General features: G+C 39.9%; 1 protein-coding gene across 1 annotated transcript in view; it reads left to right on the top strand.

Moving 5' to 3' along the window:
• RAD51B (RAD51 paralog B) overlaps window positions 1-20709 on the top strand; it is a gene marked incomplete at both ends in the record, with an annotated part of 378199 nt that overhangs the window by 238813 nt on the left and 118677 nt on the right. The window contains one exon of the mRNA XM_082282990.1: window positions 10830-10908. Coding sequence (XP_082139116.1) covers window positions 10830-10908 — 79 coding nt within the window. The remainder of the gene's footprint in view (window positions 1-10829; window positions 10909-20709) is intronic.

Genomic DNA, 20709 nt, shown 5'->3' with positions numbered 1-20709 from the left:
TATTCTGTGTCACCATGGGCAAGACCATGGTGTCCCATCTTTAAGGTCATGAGAGGAATTGCTGGTACTTCTTTAAGATGAATATCAGCATAAATAATAAAACTATTGGTAGTTGAATTAGGAACATATGCTTAACATAAATGTATGCTAGAATTTAGGTATGTAAGCAGCCTACATAATTTTACAGAAGAAATACAGGGGTGTAGAATTAGTTTTTATTAATTAGCCATCTGAGAGTGGAGCACAGAGAGGAAAGTCAAGTGGTCTGCCTAGGCTTACACAAAAGAATATATGATCATATCCTAGAAGTTATTGCTAGGAAGGAACAAAAAGACAAGAAGTTATTTATCTGAAATTTGGCTATTCTTACATAGATTCATTATTTCTAGAGATTTGTTTTAAATATTTCAAAAGCTCTGCTTTGCACTAGCACTGACTATTCTAATTAAAGGTAATCTGTCATAATTTGGGTGAGAAAGTTTGATGTCTTTGATATTAATTTACATTTGTTAATATAAGTGTCATGCTGATATTTCAGGATAGAGATTTCTTTGAATTTTCTCCCATGCTGAATCCATTTCATGTTTTTCCTTGGGCTTTTGAAGACTTTCTCTTCATTAATTTTCTTACTCAAATCAGCACCCAGGGTTGCTGTTTTCCCTGTAAAAATGTCTTAAGTGCATCTGCATTTCTCCTCCGTCACTTTTTCTGTAGATGATAAACAGGGACTTCTTGGCTTTGCAGTATTAGCAATGTTTTTAATATATGAAATTTGTATGTATTGCACTAAAAGAAAATAAACAGATGTGCTGCTGCATTTTGAGGGATTGAGACAACAGCAGGATGGTCAGTTGCCTTTTGAGTCCATTCACTTTGCTGTTTTTTCCAGATGTGTGTTAATGGACATTTTTAGGATGTACACAAACTCTGCTTGCCTACTTTTCTGCACTAATTGGTTTGGATTTATGGAATGCCTCTCATAAAGTGTCTCTAGCTGCCATTGTTGCTTTTCTATAAAGTACTAGAAAGGAAACTTGTTCCTAAACAGTTTCCTGTGGGTGGGATTTTCTTGTGGGGAAAGGGGAGATACAATCCATTTAAACTGCTCTATAAAGAATTGCATGGAGTTGTGGCCCATTAACCTGGCCTTGATGAAAGCTTTTTCAGACTGCTGGACTTCAGAGAACCACATCTTGCAGGTGCTATGCATGGCACAAATTAAACTATAGTTTCCTAAGAAATCATTTTGATCCGAATGATGATTGTTTTTTAATTTTTTTTTTTTCATGTATGAAAGCAGTAGGGACTCCACATCTACTCTCAGTACTGGGGCATGTTAGTAGCCCTACTTCTCACAGTTTCCCCTCTAGTGCTCAAGACATCTTAAGCATGCCCCGTTTCAGTCCACCAATTCTTTTTTTTGTAACAAGGAAGTACATGTGTGGGGTCTGGATGTTTGGGAAGACTGAAGAATGACTGCATATATCTCTTTTTCCTCAGCTTGTCTGTTTTACCTCTTTATTCCCAATAATTGCACAGCCTGCCCAACCTGTAGTCTTTCTTACTGACAAGTGTATGGGTGCAGACAGTACAGCTGGAGTAGCTGAGCTTTCTTCTGCATGAAAGGGGAAAATTTGTGCATAGAGAGTTTTGCTTGCAGTGGGATTTGGAGGAAGATGCAAAGCAGAGGGGATAATTGTTTCCATAAGAAAACACTAGGCCCAGATAAAGTCAAACTCTGCAGTGATTTGCTTATGAAGGCAATATGATTTAATAACACGTTATTCAGATTTTGGTGCTGGTATCAGCTATAAAATCTTTAGGACAGTATTTAATTTCTGTGCTTCAATTTACCCATGTGCATAATGGGGTTATTTTTTCCCCACCCTTTTAAGGCCTTTTTGAAATCTATAGATTAAGTACCATATATAAGCAAAATGTTGTTATCCAGAGAGTCATTTGCCATTAGAGATCAGTTAATTGTTTATAGGTATATCTTGTGAGCTTAGTAAATGATTGCAAGTGATCTAAAGTACTTTTTTTCCACCATAACACTGGAAAGGCGTTAGGGTCACTTTTTGTTTCTGGAACAAGGGGCAGTTATCTTCCAAGTCAAATCAGAACCCATGACAGGACTGATGCCTCAGAGAGCTCCGAGGTCTAAAGAGCATTAGTATTTGGTAAGGCTTGGCAGGGAACACAACCATTTTTTCTCTTATTTTGTAAAAAGCCATCCCATTGCTCTATAGGTGCTTCAATGTGAAGAGGGAGTGGGGAACAATGGCATATTTCTCTGTGAAGCCTTGATGCCACTACGGTGTTAGTGCCCTTTAGGGAACTTTTGGTTCTCTCCTTGGGTACCTTTCTGGTGGGCTGGAGGCAGTGTAAACTGTGGAATTGAGAAACAGAGCTGGCCCTGGGAACTGGGTTGCAGTTCCTGCTCAGAAGTAAATGATCCGCAGAATAAGGACTGCTGCTTTCATTTCTAGAATGTATCAAATTCCGGCACACTGGGCCTAGAAGAAGCAGAAGGGAGGGCAGAAAAAACAGTTACGAAGTCTGCTGGGATATCTGATGCAAAATCAACTTTGTTGTTTTCCTTACTGGCTTTTTCCTGGGCTCTATTGCAGCTGAAAAAACAACCCTTCTGATCTACAATAAGAAGGGAAATTCTGGCATGAAGATTGTCCACCCGGTCAATTTGGCACAATTGTGGGAAAGACTTGTTTAGTTTAGCACCGATTTTATTAGTACATGAGTCTAATCAAACCTTGAGAGATAGTATTCTACCTGTTGAGTGACCCTGTCAGTGGTGTAGGCTTCCTTCTTAATTCTCATGCTCTTTCAAGCAAATGTGGTGTTACTGAAGAGTTCTCCTGAGATGCACCAGCTGTTAGCAAGGCTTGTTTACTGCACTAGAACAACATGAATTAGCAAAATATCCCAGCAAGCCAGCATTGTTTCAGTTAGGGCCACAAGCATAGTGAGAGCCAGACTCCTTTCACAGGTCTCTGGTATCCAGTCGGTAGACCTGAATTCCAAGATATTTATTGACTGTAAATGTGGATTTGTTTTTCATTCAGTCATTAGTGCATGTATATGCATTTTGTCAGTACAATAGACAAGAATAATGTAAGTCTAGGAGACAAGATAGTGTAAGAAAAAGCTTAACACAATAAAAAGAGAAGAATCTGTTCACTGGTTAAGAAACTGACATACTTTAAAGGAGACTTCAAATGGTTTTATTTATGTTCCTCTGTCGTTGCTAAAAACCAGTTTCTTGTAATAGTTTCCATTAAAAAATAGGGACAAAACTAGTTGTCTTGCCAGTCTAAATGAAAATGATGCATTAAATGTTAATACAGTGATTTCCTCAAGTATTTCATTGAAATATCTTAGTCCATTAGTTTTATTAAAATCATTAGTTTTCCACTATAAAATCATAAATTTTTAATCATGTGAGAGCTGATAGCTCAGTCAAAATCATCATGTTATTTCACTGTTTGGTAGTTTATAATCCTGGCATTTTTGATAACTAATTTGATATAAGACTCTGTCCCCTTCATCATCTTTACTTTTTTTTGGCAGGACATTGGCTTGATTTCTGGTTATCAGAATCTTTCTGAAAGCTCATCCAATACATTTTCCAATTCATCACTTTTCTTGCTATTGACAGGAGGTGTTGTCCCAATAATTGCTGGGCTTCTGCAATCAATTTTGTGATTCATCTCTTCCATAAAGCTTATAAACAATAAAATGTATTAATAAAAATGCTTTCCCTAATTAAAACAAACTTTAATGTACAGTATTTGTGCTGTCATCATCAATTCTCTCCAAGCCTTTTGTTTCTCAACTGCTCTGCCTGTCTCACATTTATTTTCCTTTATCTAATCTAATGGCATCTATCCAATTTCTATTCCCTTTTCATCAAGGTGATATATTTCTTCTTCCCTAGTACCTTTGTGTTCTTAGCATGCCTCATGGCAGAAATTATTTTTCAGTAATTTAATATTTATTCTATGTTGTTGTCAAATAATAAATAATTATTACAAACCTCTTGACAGGGAAATGTGATGCTAGAAAGGAAAGAAAGGAAACTAAGATTTGACCATTTTGTAGAGGTTGGACTTGGCAAAACTTGAAATTGCTTTCATTTTTACTTCCCTCATCCATCTCTGTCATTCGCACTTTGCTGGAACAGCAGCATAAGAATAACTGCAACTGGATTTTAGGTTCAATTCCAGAAGTTCATGGGTAGCTCATGGAGAACATTTCAGAAGTATCATAGGATGAATTAGAAAGACTAAGTACTGTTTCATCATTTTTCTATATCTATTTTCTATTAATTTCACTATTTAAAAAATAATTTTTGTAATCAAAATGCCTGTTAATTTTTTTAGGCTATTACTTACCACTGCTGTTTACTCACCTCAAAATGTGTACTACTTTTGGTGCAACTTTAATTGCACTGAAGTGTTAATAGGAAAAAAAAATTGTTGGGGCCTGGATTAATTTTTGATTCCATGATTAAATAGTGCATGTCACTAGAGGTGTGTTTTTCACTTATCTGGCTAGGAAACAGTGCAATAAATTCCTTTACATACATCAAGAACATTAGTGGAGTTCTATTTTCCTTTCTTTTCCTGAAGTAAAAAAAGAACCGAGGAAATATTTTATGTTGGACTGAAAATTTAGGTTCATGATCTTAAGTTTTGTAAAGTAAGATTGTGGAAAGAGGTCTGTGTTTCAGCTTGTTATTAAATTATTCTGATTTATATCCAGATTCAGATAATACATCTCTCTGTCCTCCCCAGTTTTCAGCCAGGAGTGATTTAGAACTGAAACAAGACATGTAGCTGAATATATGTGAATTTTATAAATTCCTATTCTGCCTGTGCTGCCTGCTTCTGAGTTATTCTGGAAGATCCATCTCATGTGTTCTCCACATCCTCAGATGGCTGTTTGTAATCTTATGGTGAGGAGCAGATGCTCACCAGAAGATAGAGATGAGAAGACTTTAAATTACAGATTCAGTATTTGAAAACCAGCAACTTTTTCTTGGTTTATTCACCACAAAGATACTTAGTGGCACATGGGCCATCAAAGGACATTGTTAGTCTGTATTATTGTTCCAACTCTGTCAGTTCTGTCAGCATAAAACATGGGTTGGCAGGGCTTTGATGTTGTCAGGATGCCCATAGGACTTGAAGAGACTTAACAGGTCATGAAGTGCTCCCTAGGCACTGCTTCATATCCCTTTCATAAATATTTTAATCTGAATCCTAAAAACAAAGATTAACTTTTTTAGCTTTGCCTCCTTGAGTTGAAGGCTCTTCCAGAGTCTCACTTTACTGATAGTTATGATAGTTTAAAATTGCCAGCCAAAATGTCTTCATGGCTGCACATCTGTTCTTCTGCCAGTCTTGTCAGTTTGAGAAGCTCTTCTCTTTCTTCCTGCTTCATTCTCTCATTTCCTCTCTCCCCATCCATTTACACACACAGACACTGTCAGCCTTCATTTTTGCCAGATTCACTGAGCTGATGTTTTTCTTAGTGGCATCTCAGATGAGCACTCCAGTCTCCTTGCCAGCATACAGCCCATCTCTTGCAGTTTGAGTTCATAAGTGACCTGTACAGTACACGGTCTCTCAGATTAAAGCTTGCTGGTGTCTTGTACAGAAACCCACATATCCCTGGTTTTACCAGGTACAGTGCACCATACGACTGGATCTGCCACTGTCTTGGCTACATCACCTTATGGGTCAATCTAAGTGAGATACTGGTATCTCAGGTACACCCGGGAAGTGTCTTCTGTCCAATAACTGACTGTTTCCCCTTTTGTCTTACAGCTTCTGTGCTTATCCTTGTTAACTTCATTACCAGTGCTCATTTAGCAGTGTTAAAAGCTTTACAGAGATCCAAAGAGATGAGTTCAAATTTATGTCAGAGTTCTAAAAAAAAAAAATCAAATAGGGATGTCTGGTATGTCTGGAATGACATCCATGTTTTCTTTTACCCCATTTTCCAAGACTTTAGTTCATAGAATCATAGAATATCCTGAGCTGGAAGTGACTCACAAGGATCACAGAGTCCAGCTCCTGGCCCGGCACAAGACAGCCCAAGGATCACACCATGAGCCTGAGAGTGTTGTCCAAATGCCTCTTGAACTCTGTCAGGGTTCATACTGTGACCACTTCACCAGGGACGATGTTCCAGTGCCCAACTACCCTCTGGGTGAAGAACTTTGTTATCATATCCAACCTAAACCTCTCCTGACACAAGTTCAGCCATTCCATCAGGTCCTGTCACTAGTCACCAGAGGGAAGAGATTGGTGCCTGCCTCTCCTCTTCCACTCACAAGAAAGTTGTAGACTGCAACGAAGTCTCCCCTCAGTCTCCTCCAGGCTGAACACACCAAGTGACCTTAGCTGCGCCTCATACGGCTTCCCCTCAAGATGCTTCACAGTCTCTGTAGCCCTCCTTTGGACGCTCTCTAACAGCTTTATATCCCTCTTATATTGTGGGACCCAAAACTGCCCCCAGCACTCGAGGTGAGGGGTCCCCAGTGCAGAGCAGAGAGGGACAATCCCCTCCCTTGCCCGGTTGGCGATGCTGGGCCAATGCCCCCCAGGACAGGGTTGGCCCTTCTGGCTGCCAGAGCACTGCTGACTCATGTTCAACTTGCCATCGACCAGGACCCTCAGGTCCCTTTCTGCAATGCTGCTGTCCAGCCCCTCATTCCCCAGTCTGTCCATACATCCAGGGTTGTCCCATCCCAGGTGCAGAATCCGGCGCTTTCCATTGTTGAACTTCATGTGGTTGGTGATTGCTCAGTCCCCTAAATTTTCACGGTTTCTCTGCAGGGCCTCCCTGTCTCTGAGGGAGTCAACAGCTCCTCCCAATTTAGTATCATCAGCAAATTTAGGTATTAGGCCTTTGAGTCCTGCATCCAAGTTGTGTTATTCCTCACTTTAAAATTTCTTCTAAAACCCTGCATGATACTGTCCAGTTACAGGCCTCTACTCACTAGTTTACTTATTTTTTTCTCTTCCTTTAGGGGGACTAAGTTTGCTGCTTCTCAGTTACGTTGTGTCATCTTCAAATTCATAGCAAAGTGAAAAATACTAGCTATCAGACCTAAATTCACATGCTGGTTCTTACAATGGTTTTCCAATAGAGATTATTTGCTTCTGCTGAATGTGCTAAATTCCTGGAGTTTTCGTTCCACTCAGTTGTTATTTCTCTATCAATGTGATATGGATAATTCCTATTACCTGCCTTTTCTTCTTTTTCAGTATTGTCCTACCTGTGGAAAACTATTTTTTCACTGATATCTAGAATATATTTAATCATTATCCCAATGTCATTTCATTATAAATCCGACTTTTATTTCCTTTTTGCTATTATTAATAATCTTTCCAGAGTCAACATTACCTTGATTTTTGGTAATCCTTGGTTTATACTTCTACTTCCTGGCCTTCAAAGCATTGTTTTCTTTTTTTGATATGTATTTCTTTCTATATTTTATAAGTTCCTTGTCTATATGTAAGAACATACTCTGTATTGTCTGTTCCAGCTAGAGGATGGTTTGCAATAACCTTTTACAGTTTCTTGGTTTTGCTTGAAAAACAAATCTAAATACATATTTGCTTCTTTTTTTTTGTCTGTGTATTATGTTAAATATTACAGTTTGATGTTATAAAAATGAATTCTATGTACTCTATCTGGTTGTGAAATATACAGTTGTACTTTAAAGGTTCTTTTTCTCACTAAGCAAACATTCAAAATAAAGCAATACCTTTGAATATTCTGAGCTGTTTCCATTTCATTTCAAAAAGGAAGCTAATTCAGAGCTCAGATGTAGCTGTGCAACAGCCACCTTTCAGAGGGACCCTGTGATGTGCTGCTGAAAGGATGTGATTTATTATATTTTTTCATTGCTATACTTAGTTATGCACATATTGTAACTGCATAAAAATGCTCTAACAGAATGTACATAGAGTTATTTGAATGTCTATCCATGTGCACGTATAACTGTGCCTTGTGCACATGCATATGTAGGTTAGTATTTATGTGCATGGTAGTGCATGGAATGCCTAAAATTTGACCTCAGATGTCAGAATTGTAACTGTTTCACTTCAGGCCTTTCCAGTTAAACATCCAGCTGTTGTGGGAGACTCTACCTGAGTGTTTGCACAGGTCTTCCACCCCATCCTCTCCCTTGTGTTTTTAGAGCTGAGGGAGTGTGCGAAGCACCTGGAGGCAACTCCTCTTCATTCTGCTTTCTTCCTGACAGAATCTTCCTCTGCTGTGCCAGTGGGAAGTGCTGTCTCTGTGGTAACCAGTGACAGGACCTGAGGAGATGACCTGAAGTTCTGTCGGGGAGGTTTAGGTTAGCTACTGGAATAAGGTTCTTCATGTGGAGGGTGGCTGGGCACTGGAACAGGCTCCCCAGGGAAGTGGTCACAGCACCAAGCCTGTTCAAGTTCAAGCAGCATTTGGACAATGCCGTCAGGCACATGGTGTGACTCTTGGGGATGGTCCTGTGCAGAGCCGGGAGTTGGATTCGATAATCCCTTGCAACTCAGTGTATTCTGTGATTCTGGGATAATGACAGGCAAGGGAGTTCAGGTTTTGTTAGAGTACATGAGGCACATGGGATGTGACTTGCCCCTCTTTCCTCCAGAAGATAATCTCAGAGAGAATGGTAATTAACATGGAAGAGGAGAAAGTGCTACTACAGCGGTTTTCCTAGTTGGAGTGTTCACAAGGTATTCATGGTATCATATCCTGAGGTGGTTTTGCCAGCTTCATAAAACAGAAAGGAAAACATTGACATTTGGACTGGTCTGATATTCTCTGACTGTATTTGTGGTCTTTGTGCCTGCCTTTATTTTTTGCTTTCAAAGAAGAAGGGAGATTATGTTTGGTTTAAATGCTGAAGCCCATAAATGTTAGCTAGCTGTGGGTAATAATGGTTATGTTTGAAGAACCAGATATGGGGATATTTTTAATTCAGCCTGGATCAGAATCAGATGAGAAAGAGTTGGAAGACGAAGCATCTAAGCATGGTCCTGGTCTGCAGATTACATGCAAATACAAATGAAACTACCTACTCTACAGACACCCTTAGCATTGAAAGTGCTACAGAAGAATCTCTGCTTCGGTCACTGCTGTCAGTGACTGAAGCAGGGCCACATGGGCACCATGAGATCAGTGTTTGTGCTGATCACGTTTTGGGCAGAGCGTATTAAATTTGTCATTAAAATGTCACTTTCATGTAGGTGACAGAATGAGGGTTATTTTGAGGCAAGCTGTGGAGGAGCAGTCCTTGGCAATGAGCAAAAATCAAACAGACAAGCAATAAAGCTTGGCAGGTTTGTGTGAGTTTGCCACCTGCAGGTCCCACATTCCCTACCCTGCTAACAAGCCCATTTCTGTCTCCGCAGCTCTGCTGCAGCTCATCTTCCACAGAGGATGGTTCTTCCATAGTGGAGCCAGGGAGCTGGGTCTGTTTCTGGCGTCACCCTAACACCGAGCTAAATTCAATTGCACTACTCACCCTGAGGGGATTCCAGTTCCTATTTTGATATTTCAAGGACAAGATCCTTGAATAAAGCTTAACATGGTCGTTACCCCTTTTGCAAAAGAGGGCATCCAGATACTTGCAATGGCATGTTACCATCCCCAGTGTGATGACCCATGAGTGGATGTGCTGCTTCCAGGGGCTGGAGAAAGACAGTGGATGGAGTTCTTGGAGAAGGCAAGGGGGCATATCTGTGGAATGGCTAATGGCAGTTAAAAATTGCCATGCACTGTGGCAGTTTTGTTCAAAATTATCTCTGAGTGCAACACCGTGAACCAGCAGGAATGGTTAAGCTTAACAGGATGCCAGTAAGACAAGCAAAGCTTACTGCTTTCATTACTGCTTTCATGATGGTTAACGCTGTCCTCGTTATATTAATTGTTGTCTTCCCTGATGGGGGAGGCGTTCAGATTTTTGCCAGGAGGAAAAAGGAGGCAAATGGGACTTCATGCTTCTCAGTCCCCAGAGAGGTGTTTATTAATTCTTATCTAAGGAGTACAAGCCACTGGCATGGCCTAGACATAGCACAGAGCAGAGAATGCAGCAAGAAGACAACTTATCAAGTTTTCACAGCCTTTTTAAAAGTAAATTACCCAATGAAAACCTAAAATGTAAGATATTTTCACTTTTTTACTAATGTCCAACAAGTTCCTAAGTCATGTAGACAGGAACTGCGTAATTCTTTATCCAGTCATCCCAAACTACTTCTACTGCAGAATATGGAGTAGTAGAAGAAGAAGAAGATCTGGAAAACAACAACAATCCTCCATTTTAAAGTTTTTTTGCTTTTATCTATTTGCTATGCAAATAGACCTAAAAACTCTAAATTTTTCACCCTGTGATAATCTCACATAGTATTCTATGACCTAATTCACACCATTGTAAATTCAAATTCTTCCCAGAGGCTAGGCAAATTTTCCCATGGACAAAGGCCAAAAGCAGTACTGTCCAGGGGGGTAAAACCCTTCAAAACAGGCAGAGAAATATTCTCTGCATTCTGGGTTCCCACAATGGTGTTTTTTAGGAACTGTGAATCCTTTTAAAATTGCAGCATAATCTATATATGTGTATGAAAAGACCTCAACTACTTAGACGTGACAAGACTAGATCAATAACTACATGTTATTTCTGAAGTGTGCCTTACTACTTCTGTAAGTTAAATCTGGTGAGTTTGTTTTGCAGATTTGAGCTTTGATCAGTATGTTATAAAGATGCATACTTACATCATATGTTTGTTTTGCAGCTCCTGGTTGCTAAATCCCCTGTTGCTCCGTTCTCTGCTTTTTTCTACACCATTGAGAAATCAGGCTTGGTTCTTCAGGGTAAGACCAGAACATTGGTTGTTTTGCCTTTTCAATTAGTATTTTAAGCAGACTGAATGTAGATAACAACTACTGTTGAAAATGGTGCTGTTTATACAGAATTAAAATCCCACACATTTAAACGTTGTGGTTGACAAGGGCAGCATTCTGCTGAATTCACTGTTTTTTCTTGGATTACACTAAATTAGTTCTTGCATATTGCCATGGATCTAGGAATGGGCCCTGAAATTATTAACCAGGGCTCCAAGGTAAAATGGAATGGTCTGGGTAACATGGGTCCTATGGGATAGGCTTCTTCAGAAGAAACATTATCATCAGAAACATCTATCATTAATAACCTGCTCTAAAATGGTTCTTCTTTAGCAAATGGCTTGACATCAGTAAAAATACAGGAAATTAATATCTGTTTTGTATTTTTGTGATTCTTTTAATACTAATGCCCTGTGGTCTTAAATGTCCTCAGATTCTCTAGGATATGAAGTGGTATTCTGAAAAGCTGGATATTAGTACCATGCTGATGGGGAGCTAGGATTCCTCGTGGCTGTGTCCTAAATCATGTACTTTTAGACACGGTAAAGAGGGAAGTTCAACTCTTCCCTTCTTTTCCCCATTTATCCTAACAAACATCCTTACTTTTTGACAAACATTCATAGGTCAGTTTTGTTGAGTTGATGTCTTTTGATATGCAGCCTGGCTCCTTATCACTGCATCAGTTTAACGGACTGAATAAAACTAGTCAGTGCCTGTCACTTCCTGTTCAGGGAAGACACTGTGATATGCAGCCATGGCAATAACACAAGTGAATATCGCTGGTTCTCAGGTTCCACTGATTGAGAATCACTGATCCCATGAGGCACTATGAACATTTTAAGGGATGTGAACAGTTCTCCTCCTTCTAATTGCACATTTTTCACGTTCAAACAGGTTGTACCAGACTAATGACATATTTATGCTTCTTAGTGACTCAATATGCTTACATCTCAGGTGATGCAAAATGTCAGAAAACAAAAGAAATGAAAATGTTTTATGGTGCATTTTTGTTTCCGTTTGATACATCTACATAATTATGATGGAGGGGAGTGTCCACACAGTGTTTCCTAAGCCTTTGGATACTATTTTCAATATATTCTTAGGTAGCATTTTGGGCACTTGATCTGCTTTATTTGGTACCAGTAATTCTAAAAGTCTACAGGAACTAGAAACAGTTTTCATTAGTTTAAACTGAGGTTACTTGCAAGAGTTGGTCTTGACATGTTTTGTTTCGCTGTAGGGCAGATGACAAGCTACTTTTCTATCTTGGATATCTTGAGTTACATAGATGTTTCTGGTCATTATTTTAAAAGGGAGACAATTTCCTGCTCTGTCCTCAGGCACTAATGTAGTGAAACTTTGGGAAAGAAAGTTTTCCCATTTCAGAAACAGGGAGCGTTTGTTCAGAGGCGATCTCAGTTTTTTCAGTTCTTTTCTGTGAGCCATGAATATAACTTTCCCAGGACTGAACCATACCTTTAAAGAGTAAATGGGCCTGGTTACACATAGTGATGATGGAGCAGCACTGATAGGAGGATATCACTGTATCAAAAGTGTGGCAATTGCTCTTTTCCCTATACCCATATGTTTCTGGGGTGTACATTTAAAACACCATTCATCATTTTTCTACAAACAAATAAGATATCAGTACGGATTTCTTTAAGTAATTGATGTCTTGATATCAGGCATTCTTTGTGCATTTTGAAAGGCAACTAGAATGTCTTCTTTTTGTCAATCTTCTATTATTTTTTGACTACATCATTATGTTTCTATTTTAGATATTTTTCTCCAAGATAGGTAGCAAGGAAGGGCATGGTTCCCCTGATAATGTGCCCCAGACTCTTTTACAGAGACTTGTAAGCACTTACATATGAGCCATCTCACTGATTTTTAAAAGTAAATATTGCATGGTCTCATCCCATATTTCAGTGATCATTATTTCTGTGGAAAGAGGAAGTGAGCAAATCACCAGGAAATGTCTGGTTTGGATAAGATGCAGAAAGTGGCACCAGGCTGCCTTGTTCAAGAGAGGCTAGAGTTTTTCTGAGAGTTGTACCTGATGCTTCTTTCCAAAGGGAAGCTGGATGCAAGGTAAGGTGACAGTAAGGCAACCAGCCACAGGCTAGCCGGTGACTGCTTGAGGGACATCACATAGCACTAACAAGTGGAATCTGTCCCACAGCCTGATTGCAAAGGCAACTCTCCCATTCAGGCTTTGTTGTTTAATTCCCTTGGTGTCAGGAGGTGAGCACATTCAGGGTGGCTGATGGGAACAAGTGGATGGATGTGGGAACTGGTGAGAAGCAGCAGCTGGCTGAAGTGCCCAAGATTCTTTCTTTTTACTCAGGGGGTCCTATCCCAGGACCATTAACCAATAGGCCATAAACAAATTGATATCGGAAAATGTGGCTGGAAGCTCCCTGATTAGCAAGAGTGAATGGGGAATGAAAGACAAAGTGAAAGTGTGATTTAACAGTTCCACAAGCAATTTCCATTGCCACCTCTGAGGGATTAGGATGTGTGGAATAGGCTAAAAAAAAAAAAAGAGGAGGGGCTCCCCCCGCTTTGTTCTGTCGGCTGGAGGATAATAAAACGGCAGGAGAGGCAGTGCGACTAGTTAGGGATTTCACAGACTGCTATTTGATGCAGTTTAAGGAGCCCTTCTGCTATTGTTGCAGTTAAAATGGGAAGCGGAACTGTTCTCCATTTGCAAAAATCTCCTGCGTCCTCAGGAAGAGGGCTGAGAGCAAAAGGCTATTAAGATGGTAATGCTGCCCCATTTGGAGGAGTGTATCAAAATCCTCTTTGTCAATGTAAATCGCTGCTCTGTTTCCCTGGTATCTTTGCATCTCATGGCCTCAGTGCAAGCACAGAAATTTTTGGAGGAGACCCTAGTGAAGGCAGAACTGCTTCTCTTTTATTGTCAGAGGAGATGTCCAGGCTGCCTAAGGGTCCCTTGGAGAAACCTTCTTTGCTTTTATAAACTTGAAGTGTTCAGGGATGAAGAGAATCCATTTATGCACTCGCTCTTCTACTTCCACTTTCAGACTAGAGAAATGAAATGTGATGATTGAAAAGCAAGATTGGACAGTCAGAAATTTAGCAAGAAAAGTCTTCAGCCTCCTCCTTTCATTGTTTCAGATTGCTCTGTTCTATAGAGGGAGTGGACTGCAAGCCCAAAAGTACCCTCAGTTGCCTTTATGTTGCAATACAATGTCATGTCATGTTCTACCATGCTGTACAGTGTCACTCTTTGATGAACCTGAATTGGGAATGCAGAATCCAGTCCGACAGCAGATCTCTATTTTGTAGAGATCTTAGACAAAAAGGCAGAAACCTGGATCTAAGCACTGCAAAATAGCAGAAGTTTTACTGTCAACTTATGTTTGCTGTTTTAAGAACTTGCTGTCGCTCCCCTATTTCAATATACCAGTTGAAGTGAATGAAGTTATACTGTTAAAAAGAAGAATAAAATTAAAATAGCTCCAGATCTACTTGATTAAGTGGAATGATTCTTCTCATTGGCAGTGATATAATTTCTGTTCTGATTGGAAATTACTAGCTGGTAATTTTGGTCTGGTATAAACAGTCAGAAGAAGTTTTGAGCTGCTCTTGCCTAATTGTAGTTTCATTGAAGTTGAATGTAGCACATACTGGGTTAGGTCAGCTGAACTAGAAGATGCTACTAAGCTTTGTGCACACATATGCAAAAAAGATAGGCTGAATGAACTGATTTTAAGCTGTATTCTGTGGGTGATCATCCAAGTCTACTTTAAAAGCAGCAGGGTATAAATACAAGCCAGCAACAAGCCTAGTTGTTAGCTACCAATAACTCAGCTGTTTGTGGAAGCCTCATTCCATCTTACTTAAGCAAATGCCTTCTGTTACCAAGAGGATGGTGCTGCAAAGGGAAACAGGGGACACAGTGGCTGTTTGCCAGCCGAAGAGTCTCTATTGGGACTGAATGCTTTAACTAAGTGATCAACGTTGCTCTTCACTGAAAAAACTCAGAAACACTGAAAACATAAGGCAAATTGTATTAATGAGCTAGGACTTGCTTTTGAGTAATGATATGTTTTCAGCTTCATAGGGTTTAAAGATGGATAGAATTATCAGTTCATCCAAACTGACTTGCCATGTATCATATATGTTTCCTTCAGGTACCTGATAAGTTTGTTGCACTGAATCATGTCTTCTAGAAAAGTATTCAATGTTATTTGCAGACATAAAGAAATGTGAGTTCCTGGTTTGCCTTGACAGTGTTTTCAAGTTATAGCTGCCTTTCTGCTAAACCCTTGTTGTGTATTTCAGATGAGAATTTGTATGCCTTCAGCTTTTGGCCTTAGTTCTTGTCATCACCTTCAGTGCTAAAAAAAGCGCTGTTGCTGTTAAATGGTTGCCGTTTTTCATGAGTGTAGTTGGCATTATGATTTATCTTGCTATGTTTTACTCTTCCTTTTGAAAGAAAGTTATAACTGTCTATAAATTTAACCTCAAAACTTTTGTGTCTCCTGCTGACTGGCTCCCCTCACTACACAAAGAAAGAATAGAATACCTTGTATTGCTAAAGGGAATAGTTTGGGGGTTGTGCCACAGGACTGGATAATTAGTTGATTAATCCACCCTTTCTCCTGCCCTCTTTTACACTGCACACAACCTGTCTAAACACAAACGTGCTCACCTTGCATGTAATGTCTTATTGAGGCTGGTAGCTTATTATATGTAGAAACAAAGGAATGTGGCTCTTGGAAGAGAGTGTCTTAAGTTTCACAGTAGTACGGGAAAAGATCTAGTAACAGCTAAATCTAGGGAAACCTTGGTACATTATGTTTCATTTGTCTCTAAAGTAAAGAAAGAGGCTCATTTTTGATCTCAAAATGGCATAGGATTTGGGTTTGTAGTGCAGCATGGCAAACTGTCTCCAAAGTGCTATAACTAATTTCTATGGCTGAAGCAAGTGAAAAGTGCCTCATTTTATTTTGTAAAGAAACAAGTAGCGAGGTAGAAAAGGAATTGTGGAAGAAAGGGCAGCATTATTTGTATTGTATTGTGTGGGTTTGAACAGTGAAATACAATGATTTACTGCATCAAAAGCTTTTATTCAATTGAAGAACTGTAACTATAAAGTGACCTTTGTCTGGAGCAACATGGATATAATCTGTAAAATGAAGCAGGGTTGTACTTGATGTGTGAATGGGTGGAAGACAGATTAATGGGAATAGAGTTGTGCGTTGCTATTGAGATGGTAAAAGATTTGCAGTGCCACTGGTGATTTCCAGCCCTATTGGAGGGATAAAGATGAGCTGATCTTTGTTAGGATCTCTGTGGGGTGGAACCATTTTTGCTGTATTCCCCACAGGACACTGAAAGTCTCATGCTATTTCTAACAGGTTTGTAATAATGAGAGCAAAGAAGCACTATCAGTTTGTAGGTTAAGTCTATCCTGGCGGTAAGGCATGAGAAAAAAATAAGACTGCCATCATCCCAATGCCAGCAACATCACCCACACAGATATAGCTGACATCAATGAAAACGTCCTTTTGTTCAGGCAATTCACGGCGTTTTGAGGAGTGGGTTACTAAACCTGGCCTGGTGTTCACCTGGGGGAGGGTGTCCTCATTAGAGGAGTTTGTGGGACCTGCTCTACTGCTCTGCAGCCGCACTAGCAAAGCCTTGCTGGAGTAGCCAAACTCCACAGCTGTCAAATGAATGTCAAAAGGCAGAGAAACAGAACACAGATGCAAAACCAACTAAAAATGCTAATGAAGAGAAATGGAAGAAAAAGGGTTTAGTAGTGAAGGAAGACTTAAGGCATCTTGGGTTTAGATCCAGTAGAAACCAAATAAACTGTCATTTCAATAAAACTAAATGCTCTCTCTGCAAACATGACCTTTCACATAGTGGCATAGTAGATAGGCAGTAGATGGTAAAGTTTCTGGCCATACTTTTTTCTGTGAGAGTTATGCTGGGTAAATCCAATTTAGCACAATGTTTTGAATTACCTGCTTATTTCTGAAGATGCATGTAAAGATACTGAAGATACAGTACTGCTGTCTTGCACTGAAAGCCAAACATGTCCCTAAATGCTTTACTAGATTGCAGCTGAAGTGCCAGCATTTAATTTGTCTGAAGTCCTGCTAAATGTAGTACGAAAGAAAACTTTAGTGCAAGGTGTGTGCCAAATCTGTTCTCATTTACACAAGTATGAATCAAAACTAATTTCTTTTAATCCAGTGTTGTTAAAACAATGAGCTGAAGAGTGTAAGTCTGTTCCCCTCTTTTCAAGGCTGGCATAGGCTTCCTGGGACAAAATTATCTCACTTCAGAGAAATCTTCTCCTTACCAGGCTCTCTGCAATGAATCCCTGATCAAAGTGGGCTGCTCCCCTGGGTTTTCAGCATAGTGCTAAAGCAAATGGAGGTTTTTCCAAAAGGCTTTGAACATAAGGAGTGTAATTGTCTATTGATTGGAGGTAGTATCTGTGATTTGTGACAATATATTGTTCTGGGAACTGAACATTGTCATGGAAGACTAAGACTTTGCTAGTAATTCCCCAGATTTAGTGTAGATGTTACATCTTTCAAGCTACAGATTTGTAAAATAAGGTCAAATGTACCTAAAATGGACTTAATGTTCTTAAGTGAACACATTTATGAGTAGGAAGCCAAATAAATACCTGTTCAAAAACATGTTTTTCAGCCAGAGTAGTCTCATGCTTTTGTGTGCCGCTTATGAAAGTAAAAGACAGTTAAGTCTCACTGTGATTTCTTTCTTTCTCACGTAGGAACAACTAGGTTTCTTTTGCTATCCTCAAAGGTTGTGTCTGTTCTGCCTTCACCACTAACATGTTTGGTGAAGCCATCACTGATGTCATTTGATCTTGTGAAATGATAGTTAGCAGTAGAGGACTATGACCCAAATTACTTACCTTTGATAACACATGCAACTTTTTAGCTATAGGAATTTATATATTACTAAAATCTTGTAAAATCTCTTAAGTGTAGAGCCTGTTTTCCAAAGAGAAATGCTGGATACTTTATTGTTCCCTCTGCTGGGGAGGGAGGGTGCTGTGGCAATCCAAGAGTTACCTATAGTCTAAACTCTGGAAGTCTCCAGAGTGCAATTCTGTGTAGACAAGCACACTTGAATAGCACTTCATCTAAACTAGAAAATTTTGCCTGAGGAGGGACTTACTAGCACAGGGATAACACTTTACAAATAGGGCTTCCACTGCTTCGACCCCAGTGCTGTTTTTCTCTGAAACTGTCTCTATGTTTCCAGAATTAACACACCCCAAACAACCTCGTGCATCTGATGTGTTGACTTGCCCTGTCACAGATTTAAATTATCTTCTCATATGATCTTAAGTCTATCTTGATAAAATGGAATAGGAATATATAGTACTTTCTTAGAAAAAGGCACATGTGACAGGCACCCTCTCAGCAAACAGTGGTTTACTTCAAATGCTTTTTCTCATTACAGTCATTCCCTAAAATATCATAATATTGGGCTGTTACTGTAAAGTACTTTCTGAAATGTTCCTTTGAACTTTAGGACTGATCCTCAGTGTTTATGTTGTAATGAAACCAAATCTGATCCTTTGTCATTCAGTTCTGTGAAGACCCCTGAAAAACTTTTGAGATTAAATTTCAGGGCCAGATTAAGTTAACGAAGCATTGTAGAGATAAGAGAGGCAACAAGGTTAGTCAGCAGTTTGCTAGGGTGTGATGTATCAGCCCAGGCTGTTCCTTGGTTTGCCACCTGAATAACCCTGGAGGGTCTGCCTTAGGGCTCAGCACACTGGCAAGGCAGCGCATGTATGCCTGCAGGGCTGAAGAGAAAGCAAATGAAAATGATGCTATAGTGGCCAGTTCAACAAGAAATCTTGTTGTTGAAAAGATTTTACTTTATTGTCCACTGAATCTCTTTTTCATTTAAACTTCTTGGTTTTTCAACTGCAGAAGCAATCTCCAATATAGTCCAATGCTCTGTGAAGGTGCACTTTCCAGAAGCTGCAGCAGAGATGTGAGGAGTGACGTTTCTAGAAAATGTTGGGGAATATTAGTCTGAGTAGTCTGAACTGAGTGCTGTGTGCTATTGTGGAGACCTCAGCTGAGATATGCCTTACTACTCAGTGAACAGGCTGAGAACAAGCAGGCTGATATTCAAAGTTGTGAACGCCAAGTGTTGCATTGGTAAAGTTCTGAGTGAATTTAGGGATGAGATTCTTTCTTAGTAGCATGTATAAATATCACATTCCTCCTTCAGGCTGCATATGCTTGATGAAGGACTTCAGTCCTGAGACACGACAGGTGGGAACTGTACACCATGTCTTTTACTTTTCCTCATGCTATATATGTGCTGTGAGTGAATTACCAAAACAAGGTATTGGGCAGCCAGGCACATACATTGCAGCTGTGAGCTAGACCATATCCTGTCTGCTGTGGCATTTGCTGAAGTCCACAGAGGGAGCAGAACATCCTGTTTGCTTAGTTTTCTTTTGTCTGCCCCATACCAGCCCAGGGAGACTATTACTCTATATCTTTCCTCTTCTGCTCTGAAATTGGATCACAGCACTCATGATTGTGTTCAATAGCTGGAAATGCTGAGGATATCCGATTGCTGAGGTCTCTTATTTTAAACACCACATGCCAGGAAAAGTATGTGAGATCCCACCAGCTTAGCACCGGAGGGTACAGGATGCATCAACAGGAAAACCAAACAAAACATGAAGTGAAATTCATTTGAAAAGGGAAGGGACTCATAGACCACCAATCAGCAGTGTTTAAGCTCTTCATATCTACACAATAGGCCTTTTATTTTCCTTCAGTTCTTCTCAATATGCAAGCTATCTTAAATTGATTTTTAGAGCTGCAGCCGTCACCAAAGGCAGTGGGACCTGTAGGTGCTTGTTACCTTTGAAAATCAAGCCATCGTGTTGGCACATTTCTAATGTGTTAGCAAAAGTCAAAAGCACTAAATCAGGATGGTTAAAGCATAACTTTGATAGTTCTGTTATGTGATCCTGGCCACCTTCATGTCTGACACAGAGGCAGGGCCTCACGCAGAGCACAGGAGAGCTCAGAGGTATGTTGTTTCTTCTCTGCCTTCAGCCTTCCTTCCTCTACAGTTTTGTTGCCTTGTTTCATCACAGCAGTCCTCCCAGCTGAGTAACACTGGATAGGACTTCATTAGAGTTTAGTAGAGGTCACTTTTATTCATCCAGAATACTTTGTTTTCCTTGAGAAACAGGTTTTCTCCCCCTTTTTCTCTCAAATGTGTGTTAGGGGAATGAGTGGTCACAGAACTGACCCATAGCCAAATGGGCCAATTTGGCTAGCAGTACAAGGCAGCAGCAGCAAGGATGGGTAGCCACCTGAGTCACAGTTTGATTTTCATTTGGAGGACTTGTCGTGCCCTAGGAAAGGTTCCTAAGTAATGGATAAAAGTCAGAGCAAGCCCTGATTACTCTAGTGTAGAATGAACTAAATTCCACTGTCACATCTGAGCACACAAGGAGAAGGGTGTCCTGGTCCCAGCTGTGTCTGACCTCAGGAAGGACACCACTTTCTGCTCTATCACTTAAGGGCACAGGAAAACTTATTACACAAACTGAATTTGCAAACTCAAGGCCTCTTCTGGCAGAAGGGGTAAGTGAGCTGGCCCACCGAGGGCTGCAGCCAGCAGTGTGGCATTAATTTAGGCCAGCTTGCCTCACACTCAGTTCAAGAGTAGGGTTTTTTTGTGAACACTTCTTTGCGGAAAAAGAGC

Source organism: Coloeus monedula (genome assembly GCF_965178545.1).
Source record: "Coloeus monedula genome assembly, chromosome: 6".
In the NCBI taxonomy this organism is placed as follows: domain Eukaryota; kingdom Metazoa; phylum Chordata; class Aves; order Passeriformes; family Corvidae; genus Coloeus; species Coloeus monedula.
This window is presented reverse-complemented; position numbering and strand designations above follow the sequence as displayed.